Source organism: Scyliorhinus canicula, chromosome 6 (genome assembly GCF_902713615.1).
Source record: "Scyliorhinus canicula chromosome 6, sScyCan1.1, whole genome shotgun sequence".
NCBI classification, from domain to species: Eukaryota; Metazoa; Chordata; class Chondrichthyes; order Carcharhiniformes; family Scyliorhinidae; genus Scyliorhinus; species Scyliorhinus canicula.
Window position 1 is genome coordinate 207,113,612 of NC_052151.1, and position 18,438 is coordinate 207,132,049.

Sequence of the window (18,438 nt, forward strand, 5' to 3'; positions counted from 1 at the left end):
GACAACATGCTATGAAACACAGCCAAAGTGGTACGTTACATGCAGGATTCCTTAAGTGTGAAGCTGTGTTTTTATTGTTCGTGTTGGAATATTTATTAAATGTAATAGTAATGGGGAATGAAACATTTATTCCTTAGGCAAAAAATGCATAATCTTTTATTGTCACAAGCAGGCTTACATTAACACTGCAATTAAGTTACTGTGAAAATCTCCCAGTTGCCACATCCGGCGGCTGTTTGGGTACAGAGAGAGAGAGAATTCAGACTATCCAATTCACCTAACGACGTCTTTCGGGACTTGTGGGAGGAAACCCGGAGCACCCAGAGCAGAAATGGGGAGAACGTGCAGATTCTGCACAGACAGTGACCCAAGCTGGGAATTGAACCCAGGTCCCTGGCGCTGTGAAACAACAGTGCTACCCACTGTACTAACTGTGCCGTCCCTGTGGACTGTTTTTGGAACGTGCAAAGTGAAACTGAGAAGTTGTTTTGACGTGGGTGTGGGGAATTGGATTTCTCTGAGCTCACTTTTGGGCAAGGAATCGGTACTTGGGCTGGGATGGAGATGAGAGCTAGGTGGAGATGAGAGCTAACTGACCACAAAAGGTAAATTGGAGATAACTGGGTTTGGAGTTACAGCTTGTCATACAGAGTTACAACTCTTGTTGTGTTCCGAAGAAAGAGTCGAAAGTCCTGGTATTGAAATCAGGCAGAGTTCTCGGTGATGGTTTTGTTGCCTTTTTACCCTTTATGTGAACCACAAGCTGTTTCTTAGATTGACTAAATGACCACACAACCAGTATGTAGCTCAAAAACAGAGTTTATTAATAACACAAGACTTGTATCTCTATGCAATAATACATGTGTCTCCACACTAAACTACAACGAAGATGACCTTTGCTTAACTTCGAGTGACCAGCACTGTGCGTGATAAGGCCTTTAACTGGGTCCACGTGGTCGGTTGGAAGTTGTTGGGTTCGTCTCAGCTGGACTCTTCAGGAATGGTCGTGGATCCTTGAACATGGTTGTTATGCTACATGGTTGTTATGTGTTGGTCGCACACAGGCCAGTCCCAAAAGAGACCGATCGCGAGTGCGCAGGGCTTTTTATCCTTCGTCTCTTTCGCGCCCTTTTGGGCGGCCCTTACTCCAGACCCAATGGATGATAGGGTTTCGATCACCCTCATCGATCTTAGCCAATTAGGGGGCGGATACCTCAATGGCTGGGAGGTTCCTAGCTATTATTGTCCCAGGCACGTAGGCCTTTCCAAATAAGGGGGGGCGGGGTGGCGCCGGTTAGTGTGCTGTCGTTGATGGTCCTTAATGCAAATGCTATTGTCTTGCGGAAAATGGTGATTGATTCTTAATGGATGCAAGTTTCAGTCAAGTCTGGTTTCTTTGCACAATGCACAGAGGCTCTGTACCTGTCTTGTGTCACAAATTGACCACAATTCCCATGGTCCTTTGCAGGTGACCATTTTACATCGCTACAGTTTCTGTTCAGGGTGAGCGTTCAGCAATAAAATTGTGAAACTATGAATGGGAGAAAGGATGAAGTCACAGGCAGCTGGGACACAAAACCAAAAAGGCTGCTTTGGGGAACCAAGCAGTGATGGATCGTGAAAGGTTTGCTGTGCCTTTTGGGGTACCTGTGGAAATTGGGTATGATAAGACTGCTGCCTGAAGGGATTTTGGTCAGATCTCCTGTATGAATAAAGGAACTGAATCTTTTCTTGGGGCATGAGAGCTGTGGATCTCGGTCATTGAGAATTCTAAATACTGAAGACACAATTCATTTCGACCTATCTTTCTATCAGCCACTGAAATTTACTGTTTTATTGAAATATAGTTTGTCGGTTAAATTCATTTTTCAATTTTCATTTGATCGTTGCAGTAAATGGTTTAAGTGAAATCCGGTCCATCAGTTTGTTGGGGGAGTTTGGGGAATTTGTCTATTGCCCTCCATGAGGGTCGGAGCAATACTTATTTATTCACAGCTATGTATCGAATCAGTAAAATAATTTTACAAAATTAATTTAAATGTGCAAAATCTGATGGTTCAAAGTATGGAAGTATCAGTCACTGTACTAGTAAACTGTTTTACAGTTGTTGATCTTGCTGTGTTGAGATGGCTGGTGTCGGGTGTGATGACAATTTGTGTCCCAGTGCTAAGAATGGAAAAAATCAATTGGTCACTTGCCCCTCCCGAGCCCGTCTGAAACAGGAGCTTGTGTCATGAATCATAGAATCATAGAATTTACAGTGCAGAGGGAGGCCATTCAGCCCATTGAGTCTGCACCGGCCCTTGGAAAGAGCACCCACCCAAGCCCACGCCTCCACCCTATCCCCGTATCCAGCAACTTCACCTCACCTTTTTGGACACGAAGGGGCAATTTAGCATGGCCAATCCACCTAACAAGTTCATCTTTGGACTATGGGAGGAAACTGGAGCATCTAGAGGAAACCCACACAAACACGGAGAGAACGTGCAGACTCCGCACAGAGAGGGGCAAAGCCAGGAATTGAATCTGGTACCCTGGAGCTGTGAAGCAATTGTGTGAGCAACTGTGCTATCGTACTGCACAGTGACAACTGGAGAGAGTTTGCATTCGGGAACCTGTTAATGTCAGCATTTACAATCTTCACTCCAGATCACAGAATTGCAGTTGGATAAGATGCCAGAGGGCTGCAGGTATTGTATTTGAGTGAATAAACTTTAAGATTAATGTGTTTTATAAGATAACACCCGGGAGAATGTGCAAACTCCACACGGACAGTGACCCGGGCCGGGATCGAACCCGGGTCCTCTGTGCCGTGAGGCAACAGTGCTAAACCACTGCATCACCGTGACACCCCGGCTTCTATTTAAATAAACAACACAGTGAAGCTTGTGTTTTGTTGGCTAAATATGTTTTGTTTGTATATGCGTATTCCACAACATTGAGAGATTAAAATGGAAATGCTGGTGACATGTGGCTGATCAGCAACTCAAGAGAATGGGCATGTTATGACTTTTATGATATACATTGGAACATAGGAAATAGAAGCAGAAGGAGATCATTCGGCCTGCTCTGCCTTATTATGATCATGGCTGATCATCAAGTTCAATACCCTGATCTCCCCCCCACCCCCACCCACACACACACCAATATCCCTTTTGCCCTAAGAGCTATATAAATTCCTTCTTGAAAGCACACAATGCTTTGGCATCGACTACTTGTTGTGGTCGCAAACTCCACAGATTCACCACTCTCGTAGTTGATTAAACTTCTCCTCATCGCAGTCCGAAAGGTTTACCCCTTATCCTCAATCTATGACCCCCACAATCGGGAACATTCTTCTGAATCTACCCTGTATAATCCTGATAGAATTTTGTGTTTCTACGAGATCACCTCTTAGTCTTCTAAACCCCAATCAATATAATCCTAACCGATTTAGTCTCTCTTCATGTGGCTGTCCTCCATCCCAGGAATCAGCCTGGTAATCTTTGCTGCACTCCCTCCATGGCAATAACATCCTTCCTCCGATAAGGGCAAACAAAACTGCACACACTACTCCAGGTGTGGCCTCACCAATACCCGATACAATTGCAGCAAATCATCCCTCCTGCTATACTCAAATTTCTCGCTATGAAGGCCAACATACTATTTGCCTTCTTTACTGCCTGCTGTACCTGTCTGCTTACTTGCAGCGACTGATGCACAAGGACATTAAGGTCTCGCTGAGTATTCCGCCTCTCTGAATTCAAATAATAATCTGCCTTCCTATTTTGCTACCGAAACACAGAGCCTCACATTTATCCACATTATACTGCACCTGCCATGCATGTGCCCACTCACTCAGCCTGTCCAAATCCCCCTGAAACATCTCTGCAGCCTCCTCACAGCTCATCCTCCCACCCACTAAAATTCAAATCGGTGTTATGCTTATTTTTGTGTGAAATTCGCTTTCCACAATTGCACAGAAACAATCCTGTGCAACAATTTGTGCTAAATCGTGTAACTGTTTTTACTGAATTTCCTCAAGAATTGTACATTTAATTAGCAATATTTAAATAGCTCTTTGAATAAAAGCTTTAAAATCTAAAGGACAAATAAGCTCAGTGAGATCAGACAGTGTGTAACCCGGGATGGATGGAGCCAGTGAGATCAGACAGTGTGTAACCCGGGGAGGATGGAGCCAGTGAGATCAGACAGTGTGTAACCCGGGGAGGATGGAGCCAGTGAGATCAGACAGTGTGTAACCCGGGGAGGATGGAGCCAGTGAGATCAGACAGGTGTAACCCGGGGAGGATGGAGCCAGTGAGATCAGACAGTGTGTAACCCGGGGAGGATGGAGCCAGTGAGATCAGACAGTGTGTAACCCGGGAAGGATGGAGCCAGTGAGATCAGACAGTGTGTAACCCGGGGAGGATGGAGCCAGTGAGATCAGACAGTGTGTAACCCGGGGAGGATGGAGCCAGTGAGATCAGACAGTGTGTAACCCGGGGAGGATGGAGCCAGTGAGATCAGACAGTGTGTAACCGGGAAGGATGGAGCCAGTGAGATCAGACAGTGTGTAACCTGGGGAGGATGGAGCCAGTGAGATCAGACAGTGTGTAACCCGGGGAGGATGGAGCCAGTGAGATCAGACAGTGTGTAACCCGGGGAGGATGGAGTCAGTGTCAGACAGTGTGTAACCCGGGGAGGATGGAGCCAGTGAGATCAGACAGTGTGTAACCCGGGTAGGATGGAGCCAGTGAGATCAGACAGTGTGTAACCCGGGGAGGATGGAGCCAGTGAGATCAGACAGTGTGTAACCCGGGGAGGATGGAGCCAGTGAGATCAGACAGTGTGTAACCCGGGGAGGATGGAGCCAGTGAGATCAGACAGTGTGTAAGGGGGAGGATGGAGCCAGTGAGATCAGACAGTGTGTAACCCGGGGAGGACGGAGCCAGTGAGATCAGACAGTGTGTAACCCGGGGAGGATGGAGCCAGTGAGATCAGAGTGTAACCGGGGAGGATGGAGCCAGTGAGATCAGACAGTGTGTAACCCGGGGAGGATGGAGCCAGTGAGATCAGACAGTGTGTAACCCGGGAGGATGGAGCCAGTGAGATCAGACAGTGTGTAACCCGGGAGGATGGAGCCAGTGAGATCAGACAGTGTGTAACCCGGGGAGGATGGAGCCAGTGAGATCAGACAGTGTGTAAACCCGGGGAGATGGAGTCAGTGAGATCAGACCGTGTAACCCGGGGAGGATGGAGCCAGTGAGATCCGACAGTGTGTAACTGGGGAGGATGGAGCCAGTGAGATCAGACAGTGTGTAACCGGTGAGGATGGCGCCAGTGAGATCAGGACAGTGTGTCAACCCGGGGAGCATGAGCCAGTGAGATCAGACAGTGTGTAACCGGGGAGGATGGAGCCAATGAGATCAGACAGTGTGTAACCCGGGGAGGAAGGAGCCATGAGATCAGACAGTGTGTAACCCGGGGAGCATGGAGCCAGGAGATCAGACTGTGTAACCCGGGGAAGGTGTACCTAGTCGGTGGATGTGGGTTGTGGGTCGTGCTGGGGTTGTACAACAGCTGTCAAATATACCACTGATATCACCATGGCATCTATGGATTGTAATATTCTGAGAGATATCCTAAAGTCACTTCACTTGAACTTCTCGTTCTCATTTTAATACTTACATCTTGCCCTCCTATTGATATTACTTATTACAGAGTATCAGAATCTGGGAATGCCTGTCAATATCATGGCTGGAGGTTCAAATGAAGGAGCAGATCCAACATCAAAACGAATGAGAATGGACACAGGTAGGTCAGAAAACACTTCAAATATAACGTCTGTCCTGTTAGAGAGACCATGTCTTGTGCAATAAATCTGCATCTCGCACAGGAAGAGGGAACAATACAGGGACTGAATGGCAAGAGGGAAGTGAGTGACTATCATAGGGGGTCATCACAAGTTGCAGGAAGCCCCTGTGTTCTGAAAACTGTCCAATAGATACCTGGTATTGGGGACTGTAAGGTGGACTGAGACAGTGACTCGTGAGAAGGGTCTTCCTGAGCAACAGTGTGACACCGGAGACCACCTCTAGGGGTTGGGGTTACGAGGTGGTGGGCCACAAGAGTAGGAGAGTGAGATTCTATGGTCAGTTGGAATAGACATTCTTTTACAGCCCTAAGAAAGTGACAGATAGTAGATTACCTCCCTGGTGTCAGAGGGAAAGAACATTCTGGAATTGGTGGAACCATCTCGGAGAAGAAGGAGCAGAGACTGGGGGATATCCATGTTCAAAAGTAGTAACACAGAAATATATTGATAGTGGAATGTTAAAATGGAAGCACGATGTGAAAACAGACCACGGATTTGTGATATTTGGATTGTTTTGTTCTGGGCCAATGAAGGAGGAAAATGGTGAGGCTCGTTAATGTGCAGCTGCAATGTTGGAGAAGGAGGGAGAGCTTCTCATTCTTGGGTTTAGGAGGAAGGGTTGGAACGGCCGTGATATGAATCCAGGAAGAATAATGGTTTTACAGGAAAGATAAATGGAAAAGTGAAAACGAAAAATTCATACGAACTATGAAGTAAGATAGTAGATCATTCGCCCCCTCGAGCCTGCTCCTGCAATTCAGTAAGATCATTGCTGATATATTTGTGTTGAATTTCATGTTCCCATCTATCCTCACTAATGTTTGATTCCTTTATCTAACTCTATGTACCTCCACCTTAAAAATATTCAATTCACTCCGCTTCCACGTCATTTTGATGCGGAGAGTTACAGAGTCGCACAACGCTCAGGAAAAAAGTTCTCCTCTTGTTCCGAAAAGGGCAACCCCTGATAAAACTATACCCCTAGTTCTGGAAATATTCTTTCCATGACCACCTTGTTCATACCATTCAGGATCATCTTCATTTAACCATGTCGACCCATGCTCTTCTAAACAGGGAAACTAACCTGTGTACCTAACCTTTCCTCCTCCGACAGCCTGCACATTCCAAGTGTCGCCTCTGAACCACCTCCAATGTATTTGCATCTTCCCTTTAAGGAGACCAAGCTGCACACACAATATGGCTACCAGAGCAGATCAAGGGCTCGGAATCCTGTGGGTAGTATCTCACCTGACTCCCCAAAGCCTGTCACCATCTGCAAGGCATAGGTTAGGAGTGTGATGGAATACGCTCCACTAGCCTGCATGCGTGCAGCTCCAACAACGCACAAGAAGCTCTACACCATCCAGCCAGCTTGATTGGCACCCCTTCCACAAAATTTCACTCCTCCACCACAGACGCACAGTTGCAGTGTGCCATCTACAAGATGCACTGTAGAAACTCACCAAGGCTTCTTCGGCAGCACCTTCCAAATCCATGACCACTACCATCTCCAAGGACAGGGGCAGCAGATTCCTGGATCACTACGACCTTGAGGTTCCTCTCCAAGTCACTCACCATCCTGACTTGGAAATATATTGTCGCTCCTTCACTGTTGCTGGGTCAAAATCCTGGAACTCCCTCCCTAACAGCACTGTGAGCGCACCTACTCTACATTGTTGCTACCACAATGTGTCTTAATCCATATTCAGAGGACTAATGACCGCTAGTTTACCTGTTTAAATCAAACAGTATTTATTCGCATTCATACAATGTTAGTTACACAATCACACCATCACCATAAGTTACTCTACAGAGTACTACAAGTTCCGAACAGTACTGTGGGTGGACCTACTCTACATGGACTGCAGTGGTTCAAGAAGGCAGCTGACCGCCACCTTCTTGAGGGCAATTAGGGATGGGCAAAAAATGCTGGCCAAGCCAGTGAAGCCCACGTCCGGAAAAATGAACACATTTTCAAAAATATTCAAGATGTGGTTTCACTGCCTGAAACATAACATCCTTACTTTTATGTTCAATTCCCCTCGTTAAAAAAAGGAAAGCGTTCCACTAATTTTTTTCTTATTTGCTGTACCTGCAGATTAATTCCTTGTGACTCCTGCACTTGGACACCCTCTGCAACTTGGAATTCTGCAGCCATTCTCCATTTAAGTAATTGTCGGACTTTTATTCTTCCTGCCAAAGCAAACAACCTCATATTTTCCTTCACTGTTACTGGATAGAAGCCCTGGAAATACATTCGCAGAAGTACAGAGTATATATGTACCAGATACATTGCAGCATTTCAAGAAGGCGTCTCACCACCTTTTCAATGGCAATTAAGGATAGGTAACAAATTCTGGCCCTGCCAAAACCTGCTCATCCAGCGAACGATTAAACAAACTGATCATAAATTTGAAATTGATACCCTCGATAACCATTTATATGAAGGGATTTGGGGCAATGGTGGTTATATTAGTACGGTCGACAATGCTATCGCAATGTTTTTGGGTTCCCAGAAAGTGTTTGATAATGTGGCTCAGAGGAGGATTCAGTCGCCTCCTGTAGAGGAAGTGTACCATCATGGATGGAAAGTTAATGATGTGTTTGGTTTTCTCCATTTGTGTTCACAGATCTGAACTCTGTATTCACTGAGTTCTTGATAAAGTCCGATGATTACCAATTGTTCAAGTTGATGAAATTCTACTGGGACAGATTAGAACAGGCAATTGAAGAAGGGGTGGCTGGAATCAGCATGTTGTTGACAGACAAGTCGGTTTTCAGTGCACAAGAATATCAGGTAAGTGGGAGGGGCAAAGAAAGACTTTGAAGTATTTAACATTGGAGAATTTGCAGGATATATTAACAATGGATGATAAAAGACCAGATTCTACCTTGATAATAATCTTTATTGTCACAAGTAGGCTTACATTAACACCGTAATGAAATTGCTGTGAAAAGCCCCTAGTCTCCACATTCTGGCGCCTGCTCGTATACACGGAGGGAGAATTCAGAATGTTCAAATTCCTAACAAACACGTCTTTTGGGACTTGTGGGAGGAAACCTGTTCTTTGGCACCTCACCTGTAGTCAGAGAGGATTTGAAGATTAGCATCAGAGCCCCTGAAATCTGACTTCTCACACAGCAGCCCAACTTTTAAACCAACTAAAACTGCTAATACCTCCCTCCCAATGCAGATTTGTTGTTGTTTCGGGTGGCGACCTCCCCATTTCAAGTATCTGGGGGTGCAGGCGGTGCGTGATTGGGCCCGGCTCCGGAAATTGAACTTCACGAGCCTGATGGGTAGGGTCAAGGTGGATTTGCAGAGGTGGAATAGCCTTCCTTTGTCATTGGCCGTCCAGGTTCAAACGCAATGAATATTTACCAGAATTTAAATTTTTATTCCAATACCCGCCAGTGTTTTTGTCAAAGGCATTTTTCTTAGGGTAGAGCAATTGATTACCTTGTTTATTTGGGTGGGCAAGGTTGCCAGAATTTGGAAAGCCGTGCTTGAGAGAGGAAGGCAGTCGGGTGGTTTTTCTCTGCCAAATTTGATTTATTACCACTGGGCAGCGAACACTGGGCTGGTACAGGGTCCAAGAGGAAATTTTGGTTACGGTGGAGTCTGGTTCATGTCGGGGGCCGAGGTTGTAAGCACTGGTCATGAAGCTACTCCTGTTCTCCCCAGTGAAATACTCGGGCATTCCGTAGGTGGTAACGACTCAAGATTGGAGAGAATTTCAGCAGCATTATAACTAGGGGCAGTGTCTAAGATGATGCTGATTTATGCAAAACGTCTGTTTGAACCAGCTGGATTAGATGGCATGTTCCAGGGTTGGGAGAACAAGGGGATCGTAGGAATGAGGGATTTATTCCTGGAGGGGCAGTTCACGAGTTTGGAGGAGTTAACCGAGAAGTTTGAGATCTCAAGGTCCGAAGCTTTCCGGTATGTGCAGGATTTTGCGAGGAAGATCTTTCCGACATTCCTAGTGATGCCGACTTCCTTGTTGTTAAAGAGTGTGCTGGCGGTGGCGGGCATGCAGGAGGGGGTACCTTGGGGATTTATGGAAGGATTCTGAAAGAGGTTATGGTGCCGCTGGAGGGGGTTAGGTTAAGTGGGAGGAGGAATTTGAATGGCACTGGACGAGGCTGTGAAGTGTTGAGCAAGGTGAATGCCACAAAGACATTTGCGAGATTAGGGTTGATTCAGTTAAACCCTGAATGTTGTTGAACCCTCAGTTAAAGGTGGTGAAAAGGGCGCATTTAATGAGGTCGAGGATGAGCCGGTTGTTTGAGAGAGTGGAGGACAAGTGGGAGGGGCCCGGCCAATAACGTTCATATGTTCTGGTCTTGTTCAGAGCTGGGGAGGTTTTGGGGCTCATTCTTCAGCATATAGGCAATCATGCAAATGGATGTGGAGCCCAATCCCCTCGGGCCATATCTGGGCTGTCAGGCCTGCTGGAGCTGTGTGGGCCGGTGGCCAAGCATTGATGAATGCTCATTGGTGGGTGCTGTTGGGAGGAGGTCAGCTTCTCTTCCCTGTGTCTCAGTATGGCTGGGAGACTTAATGGAGTTCCAATGCCTTGAAAAAGTTAAGTTTACCTCGAGAGGGGTTTTACAAAAGGTGGCACCCGTTCATTCTGTATTTCAAAAAGTTGGCCACTGTCAGATGCTAGGTGGGGGGAGGAGGCGGGGGTAAGTAGAATTTTGGGGGGCACGGGGAGTTGTTTTGGGTCTTTTTTGTATTGGTTCTGTTTTGGTGGGGTGTGTTTTTTTTTAACTTAGTAAACTTAAAACTTGTATATATTTATGATTTCCAGTTTAATTATTTCACATTTACAGTTAATGACTGCAAAGAGATGTGAAGAGGATTTTCAGCCCATGTCCATTATGGATCAGAACCCAGCTCAGCGACAACTGCTTCTTATGCTCAAAACAAGGAGATCCCATCACTGCGCAGATCCTTTTCCTTCTCATTCTTAATGTTTATCTTTCATTCTGCTCAATATATTCATTCTTATTCTTTACAGAAAATCACTGAGCTTGTGGAGCAGGGAAACCGGGTGGACAGTTCCAAACTTCTCCTAAATCTGGTGATGGAGAAAGGATCTCTGGCCCGAAGGGTGATGTGGGAATCCTTTGTGAAAATGCGTCATGGGGTCCCAAAGCTGGATAAAATACTGAAAGTGATACAGGAACATGGTATGGTTAAATCACAGTGAATTTAGTTTGAGATTCAAACACTGCAGATATTCCTGTAATATTACACAGATTGATTGAAGCTAATTGATTTAAACAGGTTCTGATCCGTTTGGTTATATGGACATCGCACACGATTTATCCGAATTATCCAGTCACCTGAAAGGTAAGAAATGAAATGATATTTCAAACAATTTCATTTGAGATTTGGATGTATTGACTTTATTCAAGAGATTGTCAGATTGTGAGAATCAGAAAGTTAATAGCTGGGCAAATAGGGTTGAACATAATTCGGATACACATAGATTCATATAATTTCTCTCGTATTCTGTAAATGTGTGGCCATTGCATGTTTTCACTTCATCCAGCTGCGGATAACTATTATTTCTGAAATGTTTTATACACCTAACAGAATTCCACTATCCCGTGAATCTTGATATAAATATCCTGTGTGTGTCAAATGCTCTGCGTGCACAGTAAATCTTAGGGCAGATGTTGAAGGTTCTCTGCACCTGAGAAATCATTCCCACCATAAACAAATCAAAACATTGAGCAGGAAAAACCCACATGGTCTAGAAAGTCAAACCAACTTTGCAAGGATTGGACCATTGGGGCTAAACACTTATTCCCACTGCTCCCTCCCACGTCTTGACCCTGCTGCCTTCAAGGGCCATGCTGTTGTATTCTATATTTTCCCCGCGTCTTGACTGTGATAGAGAAATTCAAACAGCATTCATTAGATAAGCAAAACTGAACTTTATTCACTAATTAGAACTGCTAGCAGAAAATGGCTGATACTTGGAGTCGGAAGGCAGTCAGTACAAACTGCTGAGTCCGTCCCAAGTCTGCGATAGTACAGAAAAGAAGGCGATTCTTATACATTATAGGATCAAGATAACATGAATACAGCTTGGTCAGGAATTTGATCGAAAGTAAAACATAAGTAATAATCGTTACAATGGCGTCACCTTCTGACCTTTAGGGGACTTGAGTTTCATATCATTATCTTGTCTTTGTTTTAAGAAAGGGAAGAAGTTGTTTACATACAGGAAGAGACACTTGTTCAGCTTGTTATGTATTGAGACTACTAGTTCCAAGCCTTATCTAGACTCTCAGGACATGCTGTCTATGTGTATTATGAATCTGTGTCTTAGGTTAATTCAATTGTACCAAGAAGACTTGACTAGTTTTCCCATCATGCCATTATTTGCTTCACACAATACTACACTCCCCCCTTTTGTCATATCATGACAACCAGCTAAATAGGTATATCCATGATTCGTTTGAAAATGCATTTACACAAGCAGGCAAGCAATCCTATCCCTAATAGCATTAGTAGAAGTAGAAAAAAGGCCTTAAAGATCCAATCAAATAATCCATGACCCAATCACCCTAGCCAACCCGGCGGGTTATAGTCGTAAAATTCACTGCCAATTTCCTGAATTTGAGCAGCCTGTTTCTTAATATGGTCGGCCAGGTTAGTGATATTTTCAGAGCCATCTGGAATGTAAGTACAGCACTCGTGGCCTATGATAGCGCACGTTCCTCCCTGCGAGGCTAACAGATAATCCAAAGCCAGTCGATTTTGTAATGCCACGGTCCGGACAGCCACTAGCTCAGCTGAGACCTCGGCCAGTGCTTGTCTAGTGTCCCTGGCTTCTGTTGCCGTTACGTTTGCCAGATGTTCCAATGCTGAGGCCATGTAGATCAGTTTGTTCATGCCTTGCCCGTTCCGTTTTAGAAATTGTTCTTTTTGCTCGCGAGTGGGAGTGCTTAAGGATGGGTCGGTGATGCATTTGGGGTATGACATATCCCAAAAAGCAGGATCCTGTCCAATCAATGGGGAGCCACGGATATGCTTTAGTGCTGCATATGAAATAGGTTCCATTGTAGGCTGTAAAATCATCAGCTGATGTCATCCAGGGGATTGTATTGGTAGGTTGCACCTACTTTGCCCCATTAACTTTCCTTTCCCTGTTTTATTAAAACATATGGAACCTTGAACATTATACGAGTGGGCAGTGAGGGAGGGTGGAGTTAAGAGGGTGGAGGGTGGATTATAGGTAAGTTGATATGAAGCTGAAAATTTAGTCATGTCATAGCCAACAGATCTCCATATTTTCATATTCCCTCTATCTCCCCTGATTCCTGTTTGATTTTGTCGTAAAATCCATTCAACTGTTTGCGGTATGAAAGGGGGAGAGATTGGAGAGGTATTCCTTCCCTTGAATGGACAGGGATGTGGGTGCAAACCCAACACTTGCTAATATTCAATTTTTCGGCGTAAAGATATGACATATGTAAATAGGTATTGGAAGGCAGGTCTCATTTAGTTCGTTTTTTACTACCGGGTGGCCATTGAGGCTAAATAGTCCAGAAAGTCCAAAAATTATACTGAAGATCTTCATCCTGTGTTCTCGTCTGGGTTGGAGACTATCTTCTTGCAATCGGATAGATGTATCCAACTTGAACGTCCTTCAAGTTTGACCGAAGTTGGTGTCGTCAGTAGTACGAGGAATGGTCCGCTCCAGCGTTGTCCTAGTTTCTTTCTGTCCCAGTTTTTTTACCAACACGAGGTCACCGGGTTTGACCACTGGATATCGAGGGACGGCTGTCCCTGTCATTACTGGGAGATGTGCCTGTTTTACCTGTGAGTGAAGAAACTTCAAAGAAAGTGTTAATTGATTCAAATAGTTCTGCATTTGTTCCCCCATCACATGGAGGTCTACTCCCTCTAGGGGTTTTTCATGGGCATCCCAGGGAGTCCTCATTGGCCGACCATCGACTATCTCTGCAGCTGACAGTCCAGTCCGCGAATGGGGAGTCACTCGCATGTGAAACAGTGCCAAGGGTAATACTTTTAGCCAATTTAACTCAGTTTCTTCAGTTAATTTAGATAATTTTTCTTTTAAAGTCCCGTTGGCTCTTTCCAGAATTCCTGCTACCTGCGGGTGATACGCGCAGTGCAGTTGCTGTTTAATTACAAGGGCTTTGCACAATTCAGTATTGACCCGAGCTACAAAATGTGGTCCATTGTCTGAGCTCACCATTTTGGGTACCCCAAAACGAGAAATGACTTCCGTTAACAACAACTTCACTACTGTATGTGCCATACAATTAGTGGTGGGGAATACTTCAATCCATTTATTAAACACATCGATTATTACTAAACAATATTTATAGCACTGTGCTTTTAGCAATTCAATAAAATCAAGCTGTATACAAGCAAAAAGATCATCTGGCAAGGGGGTGGTCCCGGAGGACCTTTAATACCTTTACCCTTATTATGTTTCATGCAAATGACGCATCGATCCAGCCGTGTTTGCGCTGCTGTATTCAAATCTGGGTGCCACCAAGTTTTTAGGAGTAGCTGTACCACTCCCTCCTTGCCAAGATGGGTACAAGAATGCAAATAATTAACAAGTAACGGCAATAAAGAATTCGGAATACAAACTTGACCAACTGGAGTCAGCCAGAGGTCTCGTGTCAAGGAGTGCGAACACCTCATTGACTTCCATAGTGTTCGCTCAGAATCAGAGGCGTCCCTCTGTAAATTTTGAACTTCAGCTATCTCTGGCATGCCCTTCGTCCGTAATGCAGGTACCTGGTTTAGAGCCTGATTAGCCCCACTGGGAACAATGAAAGAGGTTGATGAAGCTGCAGTTTTAGCAGCTGAATCAGCACGGGCATTTCCTAATTGAACAGGAGTGTCACCCTTCGTGTGCGCAACGCATTTAATAACTGCCAATTGACGGGGAAGCTGAATAGCATCGAGGAGATTTTTAACCCAAAGTGCATTTTGAATGGGAGTTCCCACAGAGTGAGAAAACCTCGCTGTTGCCAGAGGCGGCCGAAATCATGGGGTCACGCCAAAGGCATATCTAGAATCAGTGTAAACATTCGTACTTTTGTCTGTGGCCAAAATACATGCTTGAGTAAGGGCGAATAGCTCGGCTTGTTGTGCAGAGACAGGGGTCTGGAAGGCTGTTGCTTCCTGCACGTCAGTGTCGGTTACCACGGCATATTTCGACTGTGGGACGGGAAATGGGGAAATGGAAGAACTGCCATCAACATAAAAAATTAGATCTGGATTATCAATAGGCCTGTCTGTTAGATCTGGGCGAGGTGCGGTAAGGAAGTGATTCTGAAGCAAACAATCGTGTGGTGGGTCCTCAAGGTTATCGGGGGGCTATTCGAGGAACACAGCAGGATTTAAGGTTGAACAATAATGAAAAGAGAGGTAGGGGTTTTGCAATAGTGAAACCTCATAGCGGCTCAATCACGCTTGAGTCAGATGCTGGGTTTGCTGAGACGTTAGGAGAGCCACGATAGTGTGAAGTATGCACTTGTACTGGTTGGTGAAGGGTTAGATTAGAGGCTGCCTGGACTAACAAATGGACAGCAGTAAGAATTTGGGTGAAAAGGTCTGTCATACATAGGTCGTCCTAGTGCTGGGGCGGTAGCCAGGGTGTTTTTCAGAGTAATAAAAGATTGCTTTGCTGAATCAGGTGGTTCAAACTTAAGAGGAGCATTTTGACAGGAATACGGAGTTAATTCTTTAGTATGTACAGTAACATTCGGAATCCATTGTCTGCAAAAGTTCACTAATCCTAAAAAAGCTTGCATCTGCTTGGGCGATGTAGGAAATGGGGTCTGCAAGATAGGAGTAATGCGTTCTTGAGTAAGGGAGCGATCAGTAGCACTAATTAGGACACCCAAAAATTTGACCTGTCGTTGGCCTTTATGAACTTTAGCGGGCGGGATCACATATCCCCATGAATGGAGACGGATGAGCAGGTAAAAGGTGTCACGCTGGTTAGTGATGAAATCAGGGCTGGCAAGGAGTAAGTCATCAACATATTGAATGATGGTGGAGCCACCAGGAGGTGCTAATGTCGCTAACTGGGAGTGCAATGCCTGTGAGAAAAGGGTTGGAGACTGAATGAAGCCCTGTGGAAGCCTAGTCCAAGTGTATTGCATCCCCTTAAATGTAAAGGCAAACAAATACTGTGATTCAGGGGCGAGGGGTATCGCAAAAAAGGCATGTTGTAAATCAACAAGGGTAAAAATAGTCGCTTCCGGTGGGACATTGCTAAGGATTATCGCTGGATTTGGGACAATAGGATGTAAGGGTTCAACTATCTGATTAATAAGCCGGAGGTCTTGGACTAAACGCTATTCGGATGGTCTTCCTATCTTAGGAACTGGAAGAATCGGGGTATTACAGGGCGATTGGCATGGTATCAAAATTCCCTGTTGAAGGAACGATTGAATCATGACCGAGACTCCTTTTTCAGCCTCGGGACGCAAAGGGTACTGTGAAATAGAGGGTAAGGGCATATCAGGTTTGACTCTAATAACAACAGGAGGGACATTAGTGAGACCAACTTCGTGTTTGGAGGCTGCCCATAAATCTGTGGGTAGTTCAGGAGTTGTAGATTGGGTTGAATGATGATGGTGCAGTGTGCCAATGTGGACAAATGGGCGTTTAAAATATTCTAAAGTGCCTGCGGGTAGGGTTTGACTATCATTAAGGAAAGGATCAGCTTGTCCTCTTAGTGCAGCTGCCAGAAATCCCAAGGACTTGGCATTGTAGCCTTCGTTGACAGAAAGGGTCACGTGGGGTGATACAAGTCTCGACTGACGCCATAGGCTGTGGGGTAAATCGACAAGAAAGGCAGACCCTTCTTTTGTCTTGGTAAATGCTCTCCAAATCGGGCGAGGTTACTGTATGATTGTAGCAAAGAGTGACATGTGGATTGGGAATATCTAAGGGAGGTGAAAAGTGTGAGGGAGCAAAATCAATCTACCACCACTGTGGAATAGTGAATAGGGGAAAGTTTCGAAGCTGGGCCTGCGGGATAGGTGATATGGTAATGCGGTTATCAAGCCTTGGGTCACTATATTCTCTCATCTGGACTCTATCGGGTGTTTTAAACAGTGGTACTCAGGGTTAACGTTAGCTGCCAGCATAGAACACAGAGCAATCAGGCGCAGGCACAGAAGTTATTAAATTCTGCAGCTGGTGACCTCGTATTTGAGACAGTTCTATAAACATACCATTATCAATGCACTTTATTACCGCTCCGAATTTGCAGTGTCTAATCAGCAACTTTCTAATCAAGGTGGATAGCCTAACTTGGTTCTTTTCCATATGCGCATTCCGTTTTCAAGACCTGTCAATTCTATACTCAATTTTAATTCTTTATCCTGCCAGCTGGCTAACAAGGACGCATCCTTCAATTTTGGACAATATTCCCTCCATAGAGCAACTAACTTTTTAGCAGTTGACACCCTATTATTTTCCTAAATCACTTGTTGAGCTTCTATTACTGTTAAGTCTTTTTAGTTGTTCACACAGCGTTTGCAGTACGCTGCCATTTTAAAAAGTTGTATCTAAAGTTTTACCCATTGCACACTTTGTCTGATGCCAGATGGTCCTTCCGATTACAATTTTAACAATTGATTAAGGAAATTACGTGTGTGATGTTTTATGTCAGGGTCCGCACGCTTTTTGCCCTGTTTATGTGTTATTAAGCAGAGTTATCCGCATCTGCAGGAGATTATAATTTAAATCACGGAGTAATCGCGCTCCATGCAAACCAATTAACAGCTCGAAGATGACACCGTAAAGATTCTATGTCACCCGCCTTACAAAGTTAACGGGAACCTTTTATCGCGAAGGTTTCAAGTAATAACAAGGACCATGTTGGCATCGATATCTCTTTACCTCTTTCAAATAATCACAGCTTGAAACATAATTTTTAAAGTCAAAGTCTGAAAAATGAAATATGAATTCTTTCCCTCTCTCTCTTATCTATCTCTCTCCCTCTCTACATAACTCTGTCTGTCTTTGGAACTCTTGTTGCTCTTTCTCTTTATCTGCCTACCTCTCCATCTCTGCCTCTCCCTGGCTCGCTCTCTTTCGCTCTCTCTAACAGTTCCTGTCTCTTGTCGCTGGCTCTCTCTCTCTCTCCTTCAATCTCTTCCGCTGTCTTTCTTTCTCTCTCTTGGATTCAGCCCTTGTCCTTGCGGACAAATTTTGATCAAAAATTTTTCATTCTCCTTCGAAAACTTTATCCGTGTTATTCCATTTAAGTCAATTTGCACTGATTAATTTTAGAGGTATTAGCTATTCTTTGAGAAGTATTTTTTCTTTGTCAATTCAGAAAAGACCAACTGTCTGTTGAAATGGTTAATGTTTCCTGCAGAATCTAAGGGGCGGAGAACTTGGCGTGATGCCATTTACGTCTTTTCACGCAATCTAAAAACTTATTCATATTTCAATTACTCTTATTTGTAAAGTTACTTTCTTTTAAACTGATATAGTGTGAACTGAACAACTTTGGGAACATTTGCAAGAGGAATTATGAATGTTTTGCCAT

At 44.6% G+C, this 18,438-nt stretch overlaps 1 protein-coding gene across 6 annotated transcripts in view; it reads left to right on the plus strand.

Moving 5' to 3' along the window:
• The first annotated feature begins 6 nt into the window (after positions 1–6).
• LOC119967834 (NACHT, LRR and PYD domains-containing protein 3-like) overlaps positions 7–18,438 on the plus strand; it is a 125,438-nt gene continuing 107,006 nt past the window's right edge. For all 6 annotated transcript variants that reach the window (XM_038800870.1, XM_038800867.1, XM_038800869.1 and 3 more), the window contains exons 1-5: positions 7–30; positions 5,704–5,796; positions 8,488–8,654; positions 10,885–11,056; positions 11,154–11,219. In XM_038800870.1, coding sequence (XP_038656798.1) covers positions 12–30; positions 5,704–5,796; positions 8,488–8,654; positions 10,885–11,056; positions 11,154–11,219 — 517 coding nt within the window. In that variant the 5' untranslated portion in view covers positions 7–11. The remainder of the gene's footprint in view (positions 31–5,703; positions 5,797–8,487; positions 8,655–10,884; positions 11,057–11,153; positions 11,220–18,438) is intronic.